The sequence below is a fragment of the Rhineura floridana genome, chromosome 11 (assembly GCF_030035675.1).
Source record: "Rhineura floridana isolate rRhiFlo1 chromosome 11, rRhiFlo1.hap2, whole genome shotgun sequence".
NCBI lineage: Eukaryota > Metazoa > Chordata > Lepidosauria > Squamata > Rhineuridae > Rhineura > Rhineura floridana.
In genome coordinates, this window is record NC_084490.1 from 27,356,423 (window position 1) to 27,372,039 (window position 15,617).

The 15,617-nt window shown below is 40.7% G+C and overlaps 1 protein-coding gene across 1 annotated transcript in view; it reads left to right on the top strand.

Annotated features, from left to right (window-relative positions):
* LOC133367647 (vomeronasal type-2 receptor 26-like) overlaps positions 1–15,058 on the top strand; it is a 35,511-nt gene extending 20,453 nt beyond the window's left edge. The window contains exons 6-9 of the mRNA XM_061591744.1: positions 624–851; positions 2,962–3,088; positions 9,326–10,206; positions 14,993–15,058. Coding sequence (XP_061447728.1) covers positions 624–851; positions 2,962–3,088; positions 9,326–10,206; positions 14,993–15,058 — 1,302 coding nt within the window. The remainder of the gene's footprint in view (positions 1–623; positions 852–2,961; positions 3,089–9,325; positions 10,207–14,992) is intronic.
* Positions 15,059–15,617: the final 559 nt, after the last annotated feature.

The window sequence follows — 15,617 nt, forward strand, 5'->3', positions numbered from 1 at the left end:
CAAATCGATCCCGACTTATGGCTACCCTATGAATAGGGTTTCCATGGTAAGTAGTATTCAGAGGGAGTTTACCATTGCCTCCCTCTGAGGCTAGTCCTCCCCAGCTGGCTAGGGCCTGCTTAGCTTGCCATAGCTACACAAGCCAGTCCCTTCCTTGTCTGCAACTGCCAGCTGGGGGGCAACTGGGCTCCTTGGGACTAGGCAGCTTGCCCACGGCTGCACAGGTGGCAGGGCACAGAACTCCTGAGCCACTCACTGTGGGGGTGATCTTTAGCTGGCCCTTGACACCCAGGAGACACGAGTGGGGATTTTGAACTCACAGACGCTGGACTCCCAGCCAGGCTCTCCTCCCCACTGTGCTATACCAGCTATAGATTTGTATAATTATTTCAGTCAAAATTATTTGCTGCTTTACTTTTTATATATATCAGTCACATTATAAAAAAGTGGCATTTAAAAATATATATTCCACATATATGAACAAAAGGGATGGAAATGACAGCTAGATGGATGAAATCAACATATATAATATTCAGATAATGAATAGGACAAGTCTTTGTGAAATTCATTGAAAATATTTCAAGACCTCATTCTCTATTTGTTCATATTATTTTTCACTCTAGGTCCACCACTTTCTAAGGAACATCTTATTCAACAATAGTGCTCGAGACACTGTGCACTTTGATGACAATGGAGAATTAGTTGTAGGTTTCGATGTTACAAACTGGCTGATGTTCCTCAATGGCTCAGTGGTTAGAGTAAAAGTTGGAAGATTGGATCCACGGGCTGCTCCAGGCAAAGAGTTAACTATTAATGATGACCAAATTGTGTGGCATCCAAGTTTTAATCAGGTGAGGCAGAGCAGAATATACTTGAGTGGTAAGGTAAAAGCTCAGTTTTGGCTAGTTCATCATTCTGCCTTCTCTTAAGGTGCCAAAATATGTATAAGGAAATATATAAGGAAATACATATATTTCTTTGATGCCTGCTAGTCCATTTCTATGGATTGTGCTAGCAGGAGGGTCTGCCATACATGTTGTGTTGGTCTCTTTTGTTATGTCATTTTGTCCACCTCTTTGGGTACAGAGAAACATCTTACCAAACAAATAATCAGCTTTTGTTTTCCTTTTTGTAAGGCAAAGGAAAGGAATTGATTCCAGACTATAATTAGGTATTAATATAGGAAAGTTGCAACTCTGTAACCCATGATATACATATTTATGTATGTATTAAATTTCTATTCCATCCCTCTGCCCATAAGAGCCCAGGGTGGCACACAACAAAGTAATAAAAATACAAGAAAAACATATTTAAAACATTTATAAACAATATCATTTAAAATCATTTAAAACAATGGTCCAAAAATGGCATTGCTGCCTTGTGCGGGGTCGTGTTTGCTGCCACCCCACCCCCCACTCTTTGGGAAGACTCGGGAATATTACTGAAGGTTTGAGTGGGGTCAGGTGGGGTCTCACAACCTATAGGGAAGAAGGGACGAGTGGGGTTTTAAAGCCCACTCCTCCATTGGAACTTGCTTCTTTCGCCTTGCGGCATCCACACTCCCTCCCTCCCTTGTCAGTATGGGCTTTGTTAGTTGCCATTTGGGGCTGAGTAGGAATTTTGGGGGGGGGATTCTGATTTCAGAGTCCCTTTCGTTTTGCCTACTCCATACTGCTTGGATTGATTCAATTGGCCTTTCGGGGGGGGGTGAGGTCATCTAGCTTTGGCTGGCATGGAATTCAGGCAGGTGAGGAAGCAGGGGGTAAAAACAGGAGACTGAGGCATTTTGGTAAAGGGCACTCGCTAGGGAACCATCAGTGCTGAAAGTCTGGTGGGGATCTGGCGGGTGTCCTTGTGGGACCAACTTGCGCAGCAGGGTGAACGCTTGTACGGTGGGGCCACGCTGCGGTGGTTGGAAGCACATACCTGGCTCTACTAGCAAGGAGGAATTGGTTCTCCCACATCCTTGACTGGTGGGTTACAGTCCACGGTGACTGACATGTACAGAGGAATGGAGGGAATACTCCATCACAGTTAGGTTTGTCCTCACCTGCCCGAAGCGGTTTGAATCTGGTTGTTTGGATTAAATTGGCTAATATCTCATTATTTGTTATATTTTAATAAATATAACATTATTCCATCTCTGTGTCATGAGTCTTCCTTGATGTGGTGGCAATGTAGGTAGGCTTCGGTTTGCGCCAACAGATTGTGGGTGGAACAGAGTACCCAATCTGCATGCAGAGTACTGGGCCCAGAAAATCCTGTTGGCATCCCTGATTTTCTGAGACTGGGCTGGATTATTCTTGGCTGTAAAAGGCTTTGGCTAAGAACAATATTTCTCCTTTCCATGCAAAGCATTTGCCATCCAAAGAAGCCAATAATCTTCTGTCTACCATTTCATTCTGAACTGGTAGAGAATTCTGGGGTTGGTAAAGCTTTTCTCTCCTTTCAGGCAAGTGATGAGCCCATCATGTTCCCTTCCAAACTCAGCTCAGTTCCCTTTCAAACCCAACTGGGATCTCTAATGTCATTGGTCACTGTCAACAACCCAATATTTGCAGACCAGCCATTCTCAAGACATCCTCACTTGTTTACCCTCCACTCCATGCATTTGGAATCATTTGATGGAAAAAATGAATATGAGCCTGTTGGATATACCTTTTCTTTGTGCCATCATTGCCATCTGAGCTGCATTCCTTGTTTTGGGAGCTCAGTGCCTCCAGTGTGGAGCCTTCTCTACTCACATAGTGCTTTAAACCATGCACATGGTCAACACAAGTAGACATTCAGCTCCTAAAAGATGGAAGATAATGGGAAAGAGTGACAAGAATGGAATGAAAACAGCTGGACCAATTGGTTCATCATCATTCCCCTACTCACATGATTATTATTATATTGGAGGTAAATTACAGAAGACAGCTAATCTTTTGTTGCCATTCTCTCCATTATGGTTTTATACAGGTGCTGCCCCTTTCTGTGTGCAATGACAACTGCTATCCTGGCTACAGCAGAAAAAAGAAGGAGGGAGAGAAATTTTGCTGCTATGATTGTGCTCCGTGTCCAGAAGGGATGATCTCTCCCAGGAAGGGTAGGAGGCATAATGTTTAGTGTTATCAAGAAATTTCTATAACATAGCATATTTATTGTATTTGTTTAGAGATCCCTTGAATGTTTATGAAAGCAGTTCACAAAATGTATTTTCCATATCTTTTGATGAGAAGTAGCATATAAATGTAAGAATCAACTAAAAATAAATAAAAGACTAAGGGGTCATAAAATTACATTAGTAGTTTAATAGGCCAAATGTCTGTCAAAACAAAAAGGAACAAACTGGGCCTCCTTTGCTAGGGAGTTCCACAAACACTGAGAAAAAACTCTCATGGACCAAAACCAATCACATCTCTGAAGTCACAGCACTTCTTCAACGTATGTAATAGGTTGGGTAGATTACGGATGTATGCCTCCATCTGTTTCATTTGCACTTTCATCGGGTATTTTCTATTCTCCTGCAATTGGTTCATTTTGTACAAAACTGTGTTGTGGTTTTTCATCTGCTGATGCAAAATATACATATTTTATGTATTTTTATGTAGCACACAATAGGCATGCATATCTCATGTCTCAGTCATCAACAGATCTTTTAAAAATGTGTTCCTTTTTCAAAATTAAAGAAGTTCCAGAGATAACCCCATTAGTCTTTTGCAGCAAACCCAACAAAGAATCTTGTGGCACCTTAAGACAAAACTAGTGAGTGGCACATCATGACAAAGCCATCTATGGATACAAACTTAGTCCTGTCTACCTAGTGGTAAGTCCTCTTGAATTCAGTGGTGCTTACACCCAGGCAAGTTGCATTAGGGTTGCAGCCTCTCTCAATATCCTGATTTTAGAATAAACTTCAGAATTTCATTCCCCTCACTCATCGGGGAGGGACAGTTTAGCTAACATCAAGAAAACTTCAGAGGGAAAAAAAGTAAATTTAAATTTAAACCTTTAAAACGAAGATTTAGGGCAGTCAGAACCAGAGCAGTCAAAATCAGATAGTTCTCCCCATTTTGTCAAAGAAGCTAAGAAGTCAGACACAGATGCAGAGGTGTGCTTTTCTTTAGTAGATTTAATGGAATGTTTCAGTTCAGAGCACTTCATGAATCAGCTTACAGGTTACACAGGATTCAGCATCATTACTAGGAAGAAAACTAGGCATGACTACACTAAGACATTGTTGTGGTAACTAGACATACCTCCTTATTGATCTTAAGTAAGGTTGGGTGGGCACCCTACTTGTGTGGACTGAGTTTCACTGTGGAGAGCACACATAGGCAGAGAGGCATCTTCCTGACTGGGTCAGGCCTCCTAGCTGGTAACTGGATCTACGAGGCAGAGCTATCAGTGGCAACCACACAGGAGTTCTCAGAGTCCTGTGCACCTGAAGACACATCACTGGTGCCTTCTTCCCATTCAAAGTCTGACTTCTCCTTGTTGTTGCCACCCCATGCCCTTTCCACAGGGCTCATGACAAACAGAGGGGTATGATGTTATCTGTTTAAATGTATATTGTTCATAGTGAGTAATGTTTGAGAGTAAGTGAGTGGAATTAGTGACAAGGAGTGGGTATTTGATTTGGTTGTGGAAGGGATGAGAGAGTGGGGGTAAGGAAAGAAGTGTGATATGTTGAGTGAGAGGTGTGATGGAGAAGCTCTGTTTAAAAAACAGCTTGAGGTATGGTTTAAGTTCAGTTGGTTCCATGGCGAGGATAGAGATGAAAAATTACCTGGTCTAGGCTTTGAGTGAGACCTAGGAAGACTGAGTATGAGTGTAAAAGAATATATATAGAAATTAATATGATTAGTAAAATTTGGTGATTTAAATATACTATATGTTCTAGAGGAGGATAAAGAGGTTTCATAATTAGTCATATCTTTCAAATGTAAATAATATTTTTTTTGTTTTCATTATCCCACACCTATAGCTTGATTACTCCCAAGGTGGAAGGTAATATAAATGAAATAATATGATTAATACTTGTCTTCACATCCTCACATCCTCCTAAAGAGAACAACTTTGCACCTGATGTAAAGGTCCTAGTGGCAGCATTGCTCAGTGTGTGATGGAAGGTTTTGTCTGTTGAAGGAAAGGCCTGGTAAGATAGGGTATTGTCATTAAAGACAAGAAAGTAGGGATGCCAAAAGGAGCACAGATACAATCCACATGTAGCAATAGAGATAACTTTTTCCATGTGAAAAAAGAGCAATAACGAGCTATTCCATTGGTTTTAAAAATTTACTATAGGAATCAGATTAAGGCTGAAATCCTAACCCCATTTACTTGGAAATAAACCTCACTGAATTCAAAGCTTTTTATGCCTGAGTAGACATGGTGTTTTGCCATGATATGAATCTTTTATTCGCAACAGTTCTTTTAAATAATTCCAGAGGAGTAATAAAAAATGGACACCACCTGTACCAAACAAATTGTATTATTAGCTACTAAGTAAAATAATCAAAACAACTACACACTACAGCACTACTGTAAGATTAGTAGATCAGATAATGCGTCACCAGGCAGTTACTGGGAGAGCCCTCCCATAGTATTACAGGGAAGGAGGCCTCTAGTGGGTTGGTTCACAAGCCCTACCTAGACCTCCTCTTGTCTGTTGTTAGTGATGTTCATTGGTTGATTCTGCTGGTGATGTGATGTGCTGTGCTCTGAGCTCTCTTTATAGCAGGCAGAGAAATGATCTTAATAAGCCATCTCAAGGCCTGAAAGTGGCCAATGGGTAGCACTGCTACATGAAGGGAAAAATTTGCTGGATGGTTACTATTCTGTTATCACAGTTCTCATAATGTCACCCTATGTAGAGACAACATACTGATAAGACATCTGTTGTGTACTGTTTCCAGACTTCATGAAAGCTAACCACATGAAAGAGCCTGCATTTCACGGTATTTTCTAACTAGGCTGCCTTATGACTTCAAGTGACATCATCTATTCTTACAGAGAATACAGCTCTAAACTGCTACTTTCGACCATAGCATATAAAAGGATATTATTAAGTAGTTTCAGACCCATATTTGGGGCATTAAATGGGGTACTAAAGAAGCAATTGCAGGAATCTGCATATCTAAAGACTACTTGATTGTAAACATGGTTAGGATTGCAATCTTAGTGTATATAGGCTGCCTTTTGCAACAAACACTTAAGAAACAAGAAAAGCAAAGAGGCAGCTATATCCAGCAATTAATATGTAAATAATGCACATTACAAAGCAATGTATGTATCTATGTATAATGTGTGTGTGTTAAAAAGTGGAAGAGAAGTAAGGCAAATAGGTTTCACAGCAAGAATTTGTGTAACAATAGGAGTTCAATGAGTGGACAGAAGGAAATTTGCCTGATATTTATTTATTTATTTATTACATTTATATACCGCCCCATAGCCGAAGCTCTCTGGGTGGTTTACAGCAATTAAAAACATTAAAAACAAATATACAAGTTTTAAAACACAAAAAACAATTAAAAAAAATAAGTTAAAAAAAATTTAAAAAAATGATAGTCCATTTTCAATGGATTCCTCTGACATCCATAGGGTAAATGTTCCAACAGGACAACCCTGTATTTCATATGATGTTCAGAAGAAAGTCTTCTCTCCATTTATCCAGTACCTGACATACAAGGAAGAATACAACCCAACGATCATCTTTCTTTAATCTCCACAACTCAAACACAAAACAGCATCTGAGCTGCCAGCTGTCACATGCAGTACCACAGCAATTGAATCCAACACCCACGGAAAAGGAAACAAAGTTATTTCTGCTTCCATTTCAGAAACTGTGATGGGAAAAGAAAGAAATGGCTGCCCCCACAACTGCCCACCTCATCTTACGTTGTTGTTGTTGTTTATTACCCACCATTCACCCTAAAGTCCCAGGGCAATAATTTAAAATACAATATTAAAAGCAGTTTAAAACAATCACAAAAGAAGGGGGATCCTAAAAATATACGTCTTAGATGTCAAAAGCCAATAAGCATCCCACTACTAACTGAAGGGAATTGTGCAGGATAGGCACCACACCACATTTATCAATCCTGCAGGGTGCTCCTTCACAAGGAGCCTCGCTGCAAGGAAGCCAATTGTGAAGCAGCATCCTGAAGGATCGATGCTCCTTTCAACAGCTGTTGAGCAGAGGCATCAATCCCGCAGAGATCAAGATGTTCCTTCATGAGAGGCTTCCCAGAACAGAAGCTGTTTGGGAAGGAGTACCCTCAGAACTGCCTCCCACACACACACTTAGTCAGGAGGTGGCGGAAGGAGATACAACATCTACATCTTCCCCTCTCCCAGCTGTATGAATAATATATATAGAGAGAGAGACAGTTTTGAAAGCAACCAACAGAACTTCTCTCAAGCTTGCTCTGGATCCCTATAAGGATTCTGTCAATCACCTAAAAATATATGAACATAATTGTGATTAACAAAACAGAGGTTTTTATTGTATTAACAAAACATTTCAGCTTCCGCTTTCATCAGCGGCTAACATACAAATGATGTTACCAAGGTTGCAGTTATAGAACTTTGAGGATGGAATGCTCAGAGGGGCTTCACTTGCAGAAGCTAAGTAGTGGTGGTACTGTCCTCCAGGTTCAGGCCATGTGGTGCCAATGTGTCTAGAAAGTATATCCAAAAGTTCTCCCTTTTAGTCAATGCTGCTGGATCTGTTGGCATCTCTATCTCTAACACAGACTGTTAGTGAGAGCTGTGCTTAAGTCACCTATCACCAATCCTGGGTCTCATCCTTGTCACTCCAAATTCTGTATCAGCTGAATCCTCATTAAACATTAGCCCCAACCCCAAACTAATTCAGACCTGGATCCAGGAAGGAGCACATGGTCCCCGGGTTGGCCCAGTGTAGGTTAACCTCATGGGCAAAGGCTGAATTGGGGGCCCAGAACAGATCAGGAGGCTGTGCACAGCCCTAGATCAGGATCATCTGGGTGGGAAACCATGAGTAATTTAATAGAAGAACTTATTTGGGGTGCATATCAAATAATTTATTTTGGGAATGAATTGGCTTATATGAGAACTGGAGAACCTCTGTCATACAGGCCAATCTTGACCAACCACAGGATGATACCTGGTGTAACCATTTTCTCCAAACCATGTCCACTGTCCATCAGCCAATGTCCTACAGTGACATCAGCTGGGGGGTAGAGTTCAATCCTGTTGGGTGCTGCATTGCCTGCCCATTCCCCACAAGGAATGGGTTGGTGAACCAGACCCCTGTAGCCAACAGAATTGAACCCTCCACTCATCAGCTGGTGAGCAGAGGGTTCAACATTGCTGTCCAATGATTCACCAGTGCTTTTGCTGTGGTGAACACCCTTGTAAATCAGACCCCTCCCCACACCCCCACAAGTCAATTTTGACAGGTGGGTCTGATTTAGACAATATATTCAAATTATCTAATACAGGCAATCTATTTTCTAAATTAGACAGAATTTTGTATCTGTATTGATTTAGGAGTAGATTTGCATATGTATGTGAAGATCATCCTGCTGCATGGCTCATCAGGTGAAATAAGACAATTTGATTCATCCTTGAGGTATCATGGTATAGTACCCCCAACAACTGTTTTTCCCATGACTGCTGTTGGTGAACTTCAGTATTCCAGAAAAAGAAGAGAAGTGGATTCCACTTGACTGTGTTTTGTCAATTCCCAATGCCATTCATTGTTGTTCAGAAGTAAGTAGATACATACCAGCATGTGCATGAGGCAGTAGTATCACTTTTCAGTGGAACTCCAGAGACACAACCCACTGCCTCTGTCTTTCGAGGTGAAACTCCAAGTGCTCATTCTTGTGTAAAAAGACATAAATGAGATTTCACAACCTGCTTCTTTTCCGAAATCATGCAGAACACACCATATATCAGGTTTCCAACTGCTCTACCATCCAAGGACCAATCAGGCCAGGACTTCTGAAGCTTCAGCAGGATTGCAATGTTCCATGCCTTCAGATCATGCCCTTGGACAAAAGTGATCCTCAAATCAAAACTGCTTTTAATAGAATAAAAACAATAATGATGATACTTTATAGATGAAAGCTATTTTGTGAGTGTTAAAAGTGCTGCACATAATTTATCCCAGAATATCCTATACCAATCCTGTAAGATATGTCTGTATTTGAAATTATTGGACTCATTTCTCCTAGATCTGATCAAACAGAAAAAACTCAAAAAGATGCACACTCACTGGCTCTTACATTTGGTATGCTTAGACAGACATAGCTAAAATCCTAGAAATGTTTAAACAGCTCTTTATCTTTTTCAGACATGGATGTCTGTGTCAAATGTCAAGAAGAACAGTATCCCAACAAGGATCAAACTCAATGCATTCCCAAAGTTCTAAGCTATCTCTCTTTCAAAGAAGATTTAGGGATTATTTTAGCTATCTTGACTATTTCTTTTTCTTTGATCACAGTGTTAGTACTTAGGATTTTTCTGAAACACAAGGACACTCCCATAGTCAAAGCCAACAACTGGACCCTTACCTACATCCTTCTCATCTCCCTCCTCTTTTGCTTCCTCTGCTCTTTTCTCTTCATTGGACAGCCTGGAAAGGTGACCTGCCTTCATCGTCAAACAGCTTTTGGCATCATCTTCTCTGTGGCCCTTTCCTCTGTGTTGGCAAAAACTATCACTGTTGTTCTGGCATTTATAGCAACCAAACCAGGATCCAGAATAAGGAAATGGGTTGGAAAAGGACTGGCAAATTCTATTGTTCTTTCCTGCTCTCTTATTCAAGCTGGCATTTGTACTCTTTGGTTAAGTACTTTCCCTCCATTCCCAGATATGGACATGCATTCAGTGAATGGGGAAATCATACTGGAATGTAATGAAGGTTCATCTGCCATGTTCTACTGTGTCTTGGGCTATATGGGCTTCCTGGCCATTGTGAGTTTCATATTGGCTTTCTTAGCTCGGAGGTTACCTGACAGTTTCAATGAGGCCAAATTTATAACTTTCAGCATGTTGGTGTTTTGCAGTGTCTGGTTAACTTTTATTCCAACCTATCTAAGCACCAAAGGAAAATCCACGGTGGCTGTGGAGATCTTCTCTATCTTGACCTCCAGTGCTGGGTTACTGGGTTGCATCTTTTTCCCTAAATGCTACATTATAGTACTGAAACCCAAGCTAAACAACAGAGAACAACTAATAAAGAAAACAAAATGAATACATCCATTTTTTAATTTTTGTGTTTATTATAACTATTATTGCATGAGTGTTTAGCTATGCAGACATCCCTCATCAGTTTTTTTGCAATTAGAGCTGAGGCAAACACCCCCCATTTACCTTCATTTAGCCCATTATCTCTCTATATCCCTATATATTTCTAGTTTCTATCCACCAACATTAATCACCTCCTAAGCTGCTTAGTCTACATCAAACCCAGTCCTTGAATCCCAAGGCTTGGGATTTCAAGGCTTCCTAGCCTCTTTCCCAGTCCAATACAAATTCTTTATCATTAGCACTGAAGATGTCCCTGACTTCCTCCACCTTATGTCCTCTCTAGCACTGTACATGATGTTTCTTCTCCAGTTCGACCACCCTCAGTCATCATATTGTATTCTGCCATCTCATATTCCTGTCACTATTCTCCCTTGCTCCCACTTAGGTCTACAACACCCTCCTAAAAGACCTACATGATGGCACTGTATCAGTCCCTGCATCAGTGTGCCCAAGAAGGCCCCACACATGTGGTCCCATTTTTACCCTAGTCAGAGGCAGCATGCTTCTGAAAACCAGTTGCTGGAAGCCTCAGGACGGGAGAGTGTTCTTGCACTTGGGTCCTGCTTGCGGGCTTCCCCCAGGCACCTGGTTGGCCACTGTGAGAACAGGATGCTGGACTAGATGGGCCACTGGCCTGATCCAGCAGGCTCTTCTTATGTTCTTATGTTCTTATGTTCTTATGTTCTTATGTACTCAGAAAGCAATTGCAATAACAAAAGAAGAGCCTGGATGGGAGAGAAGTGCTTGCCAGCCATCTGCAGCAGCCCCCCTTCATTTCCTCATTGTTTCTTGGCCACACACTTGATGTGGCATCTCTCTACAATGCCAGGTCAGGTCTCAATGGCAGAGAAAGAATGGGAAGAAGATGGGGCTGCTGAAACCAGCCGCTTCTCTCATCTCTAGGGTTTTCTTGAAAACGTGCTGTGTGCCTGGAAAATCTATGAAGAGGGTTTCTAAGTGTGTTCTTTCTTTTGAAAGTATTTAGACAACTTCTTGAAGTTAAAAGTCTTGTTTTATCAGGGTTCCTGGTCAAAGAGAGGTTTCAACATGTATTCACAAGAACACTTTTGAACATGTTTTTCTGACCTTCATGCTAAGCATGGAAAGGTCTATATATAAGGTCTATATGTTTTTAAATTGTTTTTTAAGATGTGTTTTAAATGTGTATATTTGTTTTTAATGTTTTAATTGTTGTAAACTGCCCAGAGAGCTTCGGCTATGGAGCGGTATATAAATGCAATAAAATAATAACAACAACAATAATAATAGTCCACATGGTTGGAGTGTGGGATGGGGATTTCCTATTCCCACCCTCCCCATTTAAATCCTTCAAATGTTTCATTACGTGGCTTCTATTATTTCGTTATCCTTCTTTCTTACTTACCTCAACTCATTTCAAAGCTTGGAAGTAATTTGTTAGGAAAAATGAATTACTTATAATTTAATACTTTTTTGAGGAACGAGTGAGTAATTTCTTTATATTTGATTATAGTATGAGGAGTAATTTCATTACTTTTGAGCTGTAATTGTAATGTTTCCAGCATTACCTTTGGGCGTTACTTGGGGGGGGAGCAGGGGAAACATTCTGCTCCTCTGATTCATTGATAAAAAAAGCATGTGCTTCTGCCCAGCGTCACTCTTCCCTCATGCTGTATGGGTGTTTAGGAGATGACAAGGGAGGAGGTGGAGAGTGAGATGGGGGAGAAGTGGGGGGAAATGGTTAAAAAATGGACAGTGGTAGAGAAGAATGGAGTGGAGGGAGAAAGGAGCTGGAGTGCAAGGAGGCAGCAGCAGAATAGACATGAAGAACTATGGAGGTGAGAGACCATGCAGGTCTGGGAGGTGGTTGAGTGAGAGAAACTATGCTTGCTGATTGAGGAGGGGGTATGCACATGGTTTGCAAGGAGCAGAGTCAAAAGCCTCCTGTCAGCCAAGGCAGAAGTTGCGGTAGAAGCAGCCAGGGTCCTAAAGAGCTGCTGCTTCCAGTTTTCTTTCCTGCCCTTCCTTTCTTCCTAACAACCAGGATGCATCTTCATCTTCTGAGGAAGGTATTCCCTAGAAGTTCTTTTGTGCAGATTAAAAAATCTCCTTCCCGATGGCAAATGCAAAGAGTTCCAAACAAGCACTTGTCCAAGAACTTGTTAAAAGTCATTGTATAGTTAACTTACAGTACAATATATACAAGTTTACTCAGAAGTAAATCTCTTTATGTTTAATGGAGCTTACTCCCAGGTAAATCAAATTGGGTATAGCGTTGCACTAATTAGGCAAGTTAAGGATTGGTTGAAGCCTTGAAGCTGTACTAATTTGCAGGGGAGGGAAGGAGAGAAAAATATGACACTTTACAGTACAAATATGCATCAATCTGGTTAAGGATTGCTTATAATACAAGGACTAACCTGTAATCCAATACATGTCTACTCAGAAGTAAGTTCCATTGGGTTTAATGGGACTTACTCCCAGGCAAGTGTGTATTGGAGTACACACTTACCTGGGAGTAAGTCCCATTGAACCCAAAAGAGCTTACTTCTGAGTAGATATGTATTATATTGCAGCCTTAGTTTCCTTTTGCAGACATTTTATTTCTGCCTTCTGTATCTTCACAACAGCCAGATGAGGTTAGGCTGAGATTTAGGGACTGACTCAAGGCAGTAAATAAGCAAAAACAATAATGAGTAAAAAATTTAAACGTGAAAAGTTCATGCTCAGGGCATTTTTGTTGCTGTTTGTCAAGGCTTGGTGTGTGTGTTTTTATGTCTACTGTCTCATAACTTCTATTTGCCTAAGAATGTATTTCATACAGTTATGGATTTTCTTTTTTTAAAAGAAATGCCCCAAATTCTGTGGATGTTATTTTTAACTTGAGTTCTCTTTGCATGGTTTAGGGTTGGCATTGCAGGAAATCAGGCTTTTGTGCATTTAACAGCTGTGGAGCAGGTAGAAATTAAATGGAGTAAGCCTTTTCTACTATGTAAATACAATTAAGTGTCACCTGTTATCATTCTATCTGTCAGACATCTTATTACTTGTGTGTGTCCCCCTCCCCAGAGTTACTTTTGATTTGTGAATGCCATGACCATTGCAAAGATAAATGGGGGGAGGGAATGGCAACAACCCTGTGAGATAGCTTAGGCTGAGAATATATATGTACATAAGCAGCAGTTGGTAGTTGTAGTTGATACAGTTGTATGTTGAAATGCTGAAATGTATTCTGGTGGATTCCAGTCTAGGGTTGCCAGGTTCAATCCCAGAGACTGATCCTGTATCTTTAGGAGAAAAGAAAGTCAGCCAAGTGCAGGTGTTCTTGCAATCCTGTAATGGGAAAAACCACAAGGTGGAATTCTCCCTCTCCCCTGCACAACTTTTAAAAATACAAAAGACCTCTTGGAAGTTGGGCCTGGCAACCAAGAGGTTTTTTGTATCTTTAAAAATTGTGCAGGGGAGAGGGAGAATTCCACCTTGTGGTTTTTCTCATTACAGAGTTGCAAGAACACCTGCACTTGGCTGACTTTCTCTTCTCCTAAAGATACAGGATCAGTCTCAGGGATTGAACCTGGCAACTCTAGTCCAGTCCCATCTATGTCTACTCTGAATGAAGCTTCATTTAGTTAAATGGACAAGTATATATGACTGCAGATTAATTTTTACCTCTCAAAGGAACACACTGTCAGACACAGAATTTTAGAGACATACTTTTCTGGATGTGTTTGAAACAGGTGGATATGTGAGAAGGGAGTTTTGTTAATCCAATTGGGTTATCAACATAGTGCCCTCCAGATGTTGTTGGACTACAGCTCCCATCAGTCTCAGACAACATAACCAGTTATCAGGGATGATGGAAATTGTTGTCCTACAACATCTGGAGGGCACCACGTTGGCTATCTATGGTCTGTAAGGCCCCACAAGTAACTTGTCTTGTTTGTTGCAATACATACAAGAATATAAGAATTCCTGCTGGATCCAAACAGTGGCCCATCTAGTCCAGCATCCTGTTCTCACAGTGGCCAATCAGATGCCCTAAAGGGAAGCCCACAAGCAGGACCTGAGTGCACAAGCAGCACTGGCAAAAGGCACTCCATGCCCTAGATTACATTACTATCTTAAGTGACAGTAGTGGAGCAAGAAGAACCCAGTGAACCAGATTTTTCAAGTGAAGTGCAAATGCATCCAAAACAGGTTGAAACCCATTCATGCTATCTGAGGAACCACCCACTATCAGAATCTCAGTCTTGTCTGGATTGAGTTTCAATTTATTGGCCCTCATCCAGCCCATTTCCAGCTCAACAAACCACTTTTTGTTGTAGAGAACTAAAGCAAACATTGTTCATAGCAAGAGTCCATGCTGTGATGAGAGTCAAACTGATGGACAGAAGGCAAGAGTGGCTAGGATCCAATACAAAGGTGCTTGCATGCAAATGGTCAATGTTGCTTTTTTAATTGTTTGAACATGTTTTAATTACTTGCTTGTAACTGTTTTATCAATAATTTTCATGGGGTTTTCATAAATGGCTTTAAGCACTATACACATTTTGTTACATAAATCAATCAATAAATCATGGTAAAACTAAACTCCTAATTCCCCAGGCTGTGACTCTAAACCAGAATATACCTATTATGTCAAATTCAAAAGATATGCGGGATAACTTAACTTTTGTTATTGGCTGAGCCAAGATAAATTGCCCTAAATGTCATTGATGAATAATTATTTCTCAAAGAAGAAAATATTAGTTGCAAAATTCAGGAAAAGAACCTCCAAAAATCTTGTTATACATGATGAAACTTCAAAGGCCCACACAAATAACAAGAAAGGGAAATTGTAATCATTTAATAATACTAATAATATATAATAATATTTAATTTGTTAGTCGCCTATCTGGCAATTAGCCACTCTAGGCGACGTACATTAAAAAAGATAAAATACAATAATATCAGATGCAATCACATTAATAACAATAGATAAAAATATTGGACAGTCATCAATACATATAAAAACAATTATATTAACAGCATACGATAGATGACAGACTCATGGTGATTTACCCATCCCAAGGACCTCAAAGGCTTGTTGGAATAGCCACGTCTTCAGGGCCTTGCGGAATACATCTAAGGAAGGGGCATGTCGAAGATCACATGGGAGGGAGTTCCAAAGAGTGGGGGCCACCACAGAAAAGGCTTTCTCCCTAGTACCCACCAACCTAGCTGTTTTGGTTGGAGGGATTGAGAGAAGGCCTTGTGTGGCTGATCTAGTTGGGCGGCATAATTGGTGGCGGTGGAGGCGCTCTTTCAGGTAAGCTGGGCCGAAACTGTACAGGGTTTTAAAGGTTAAAACCAAC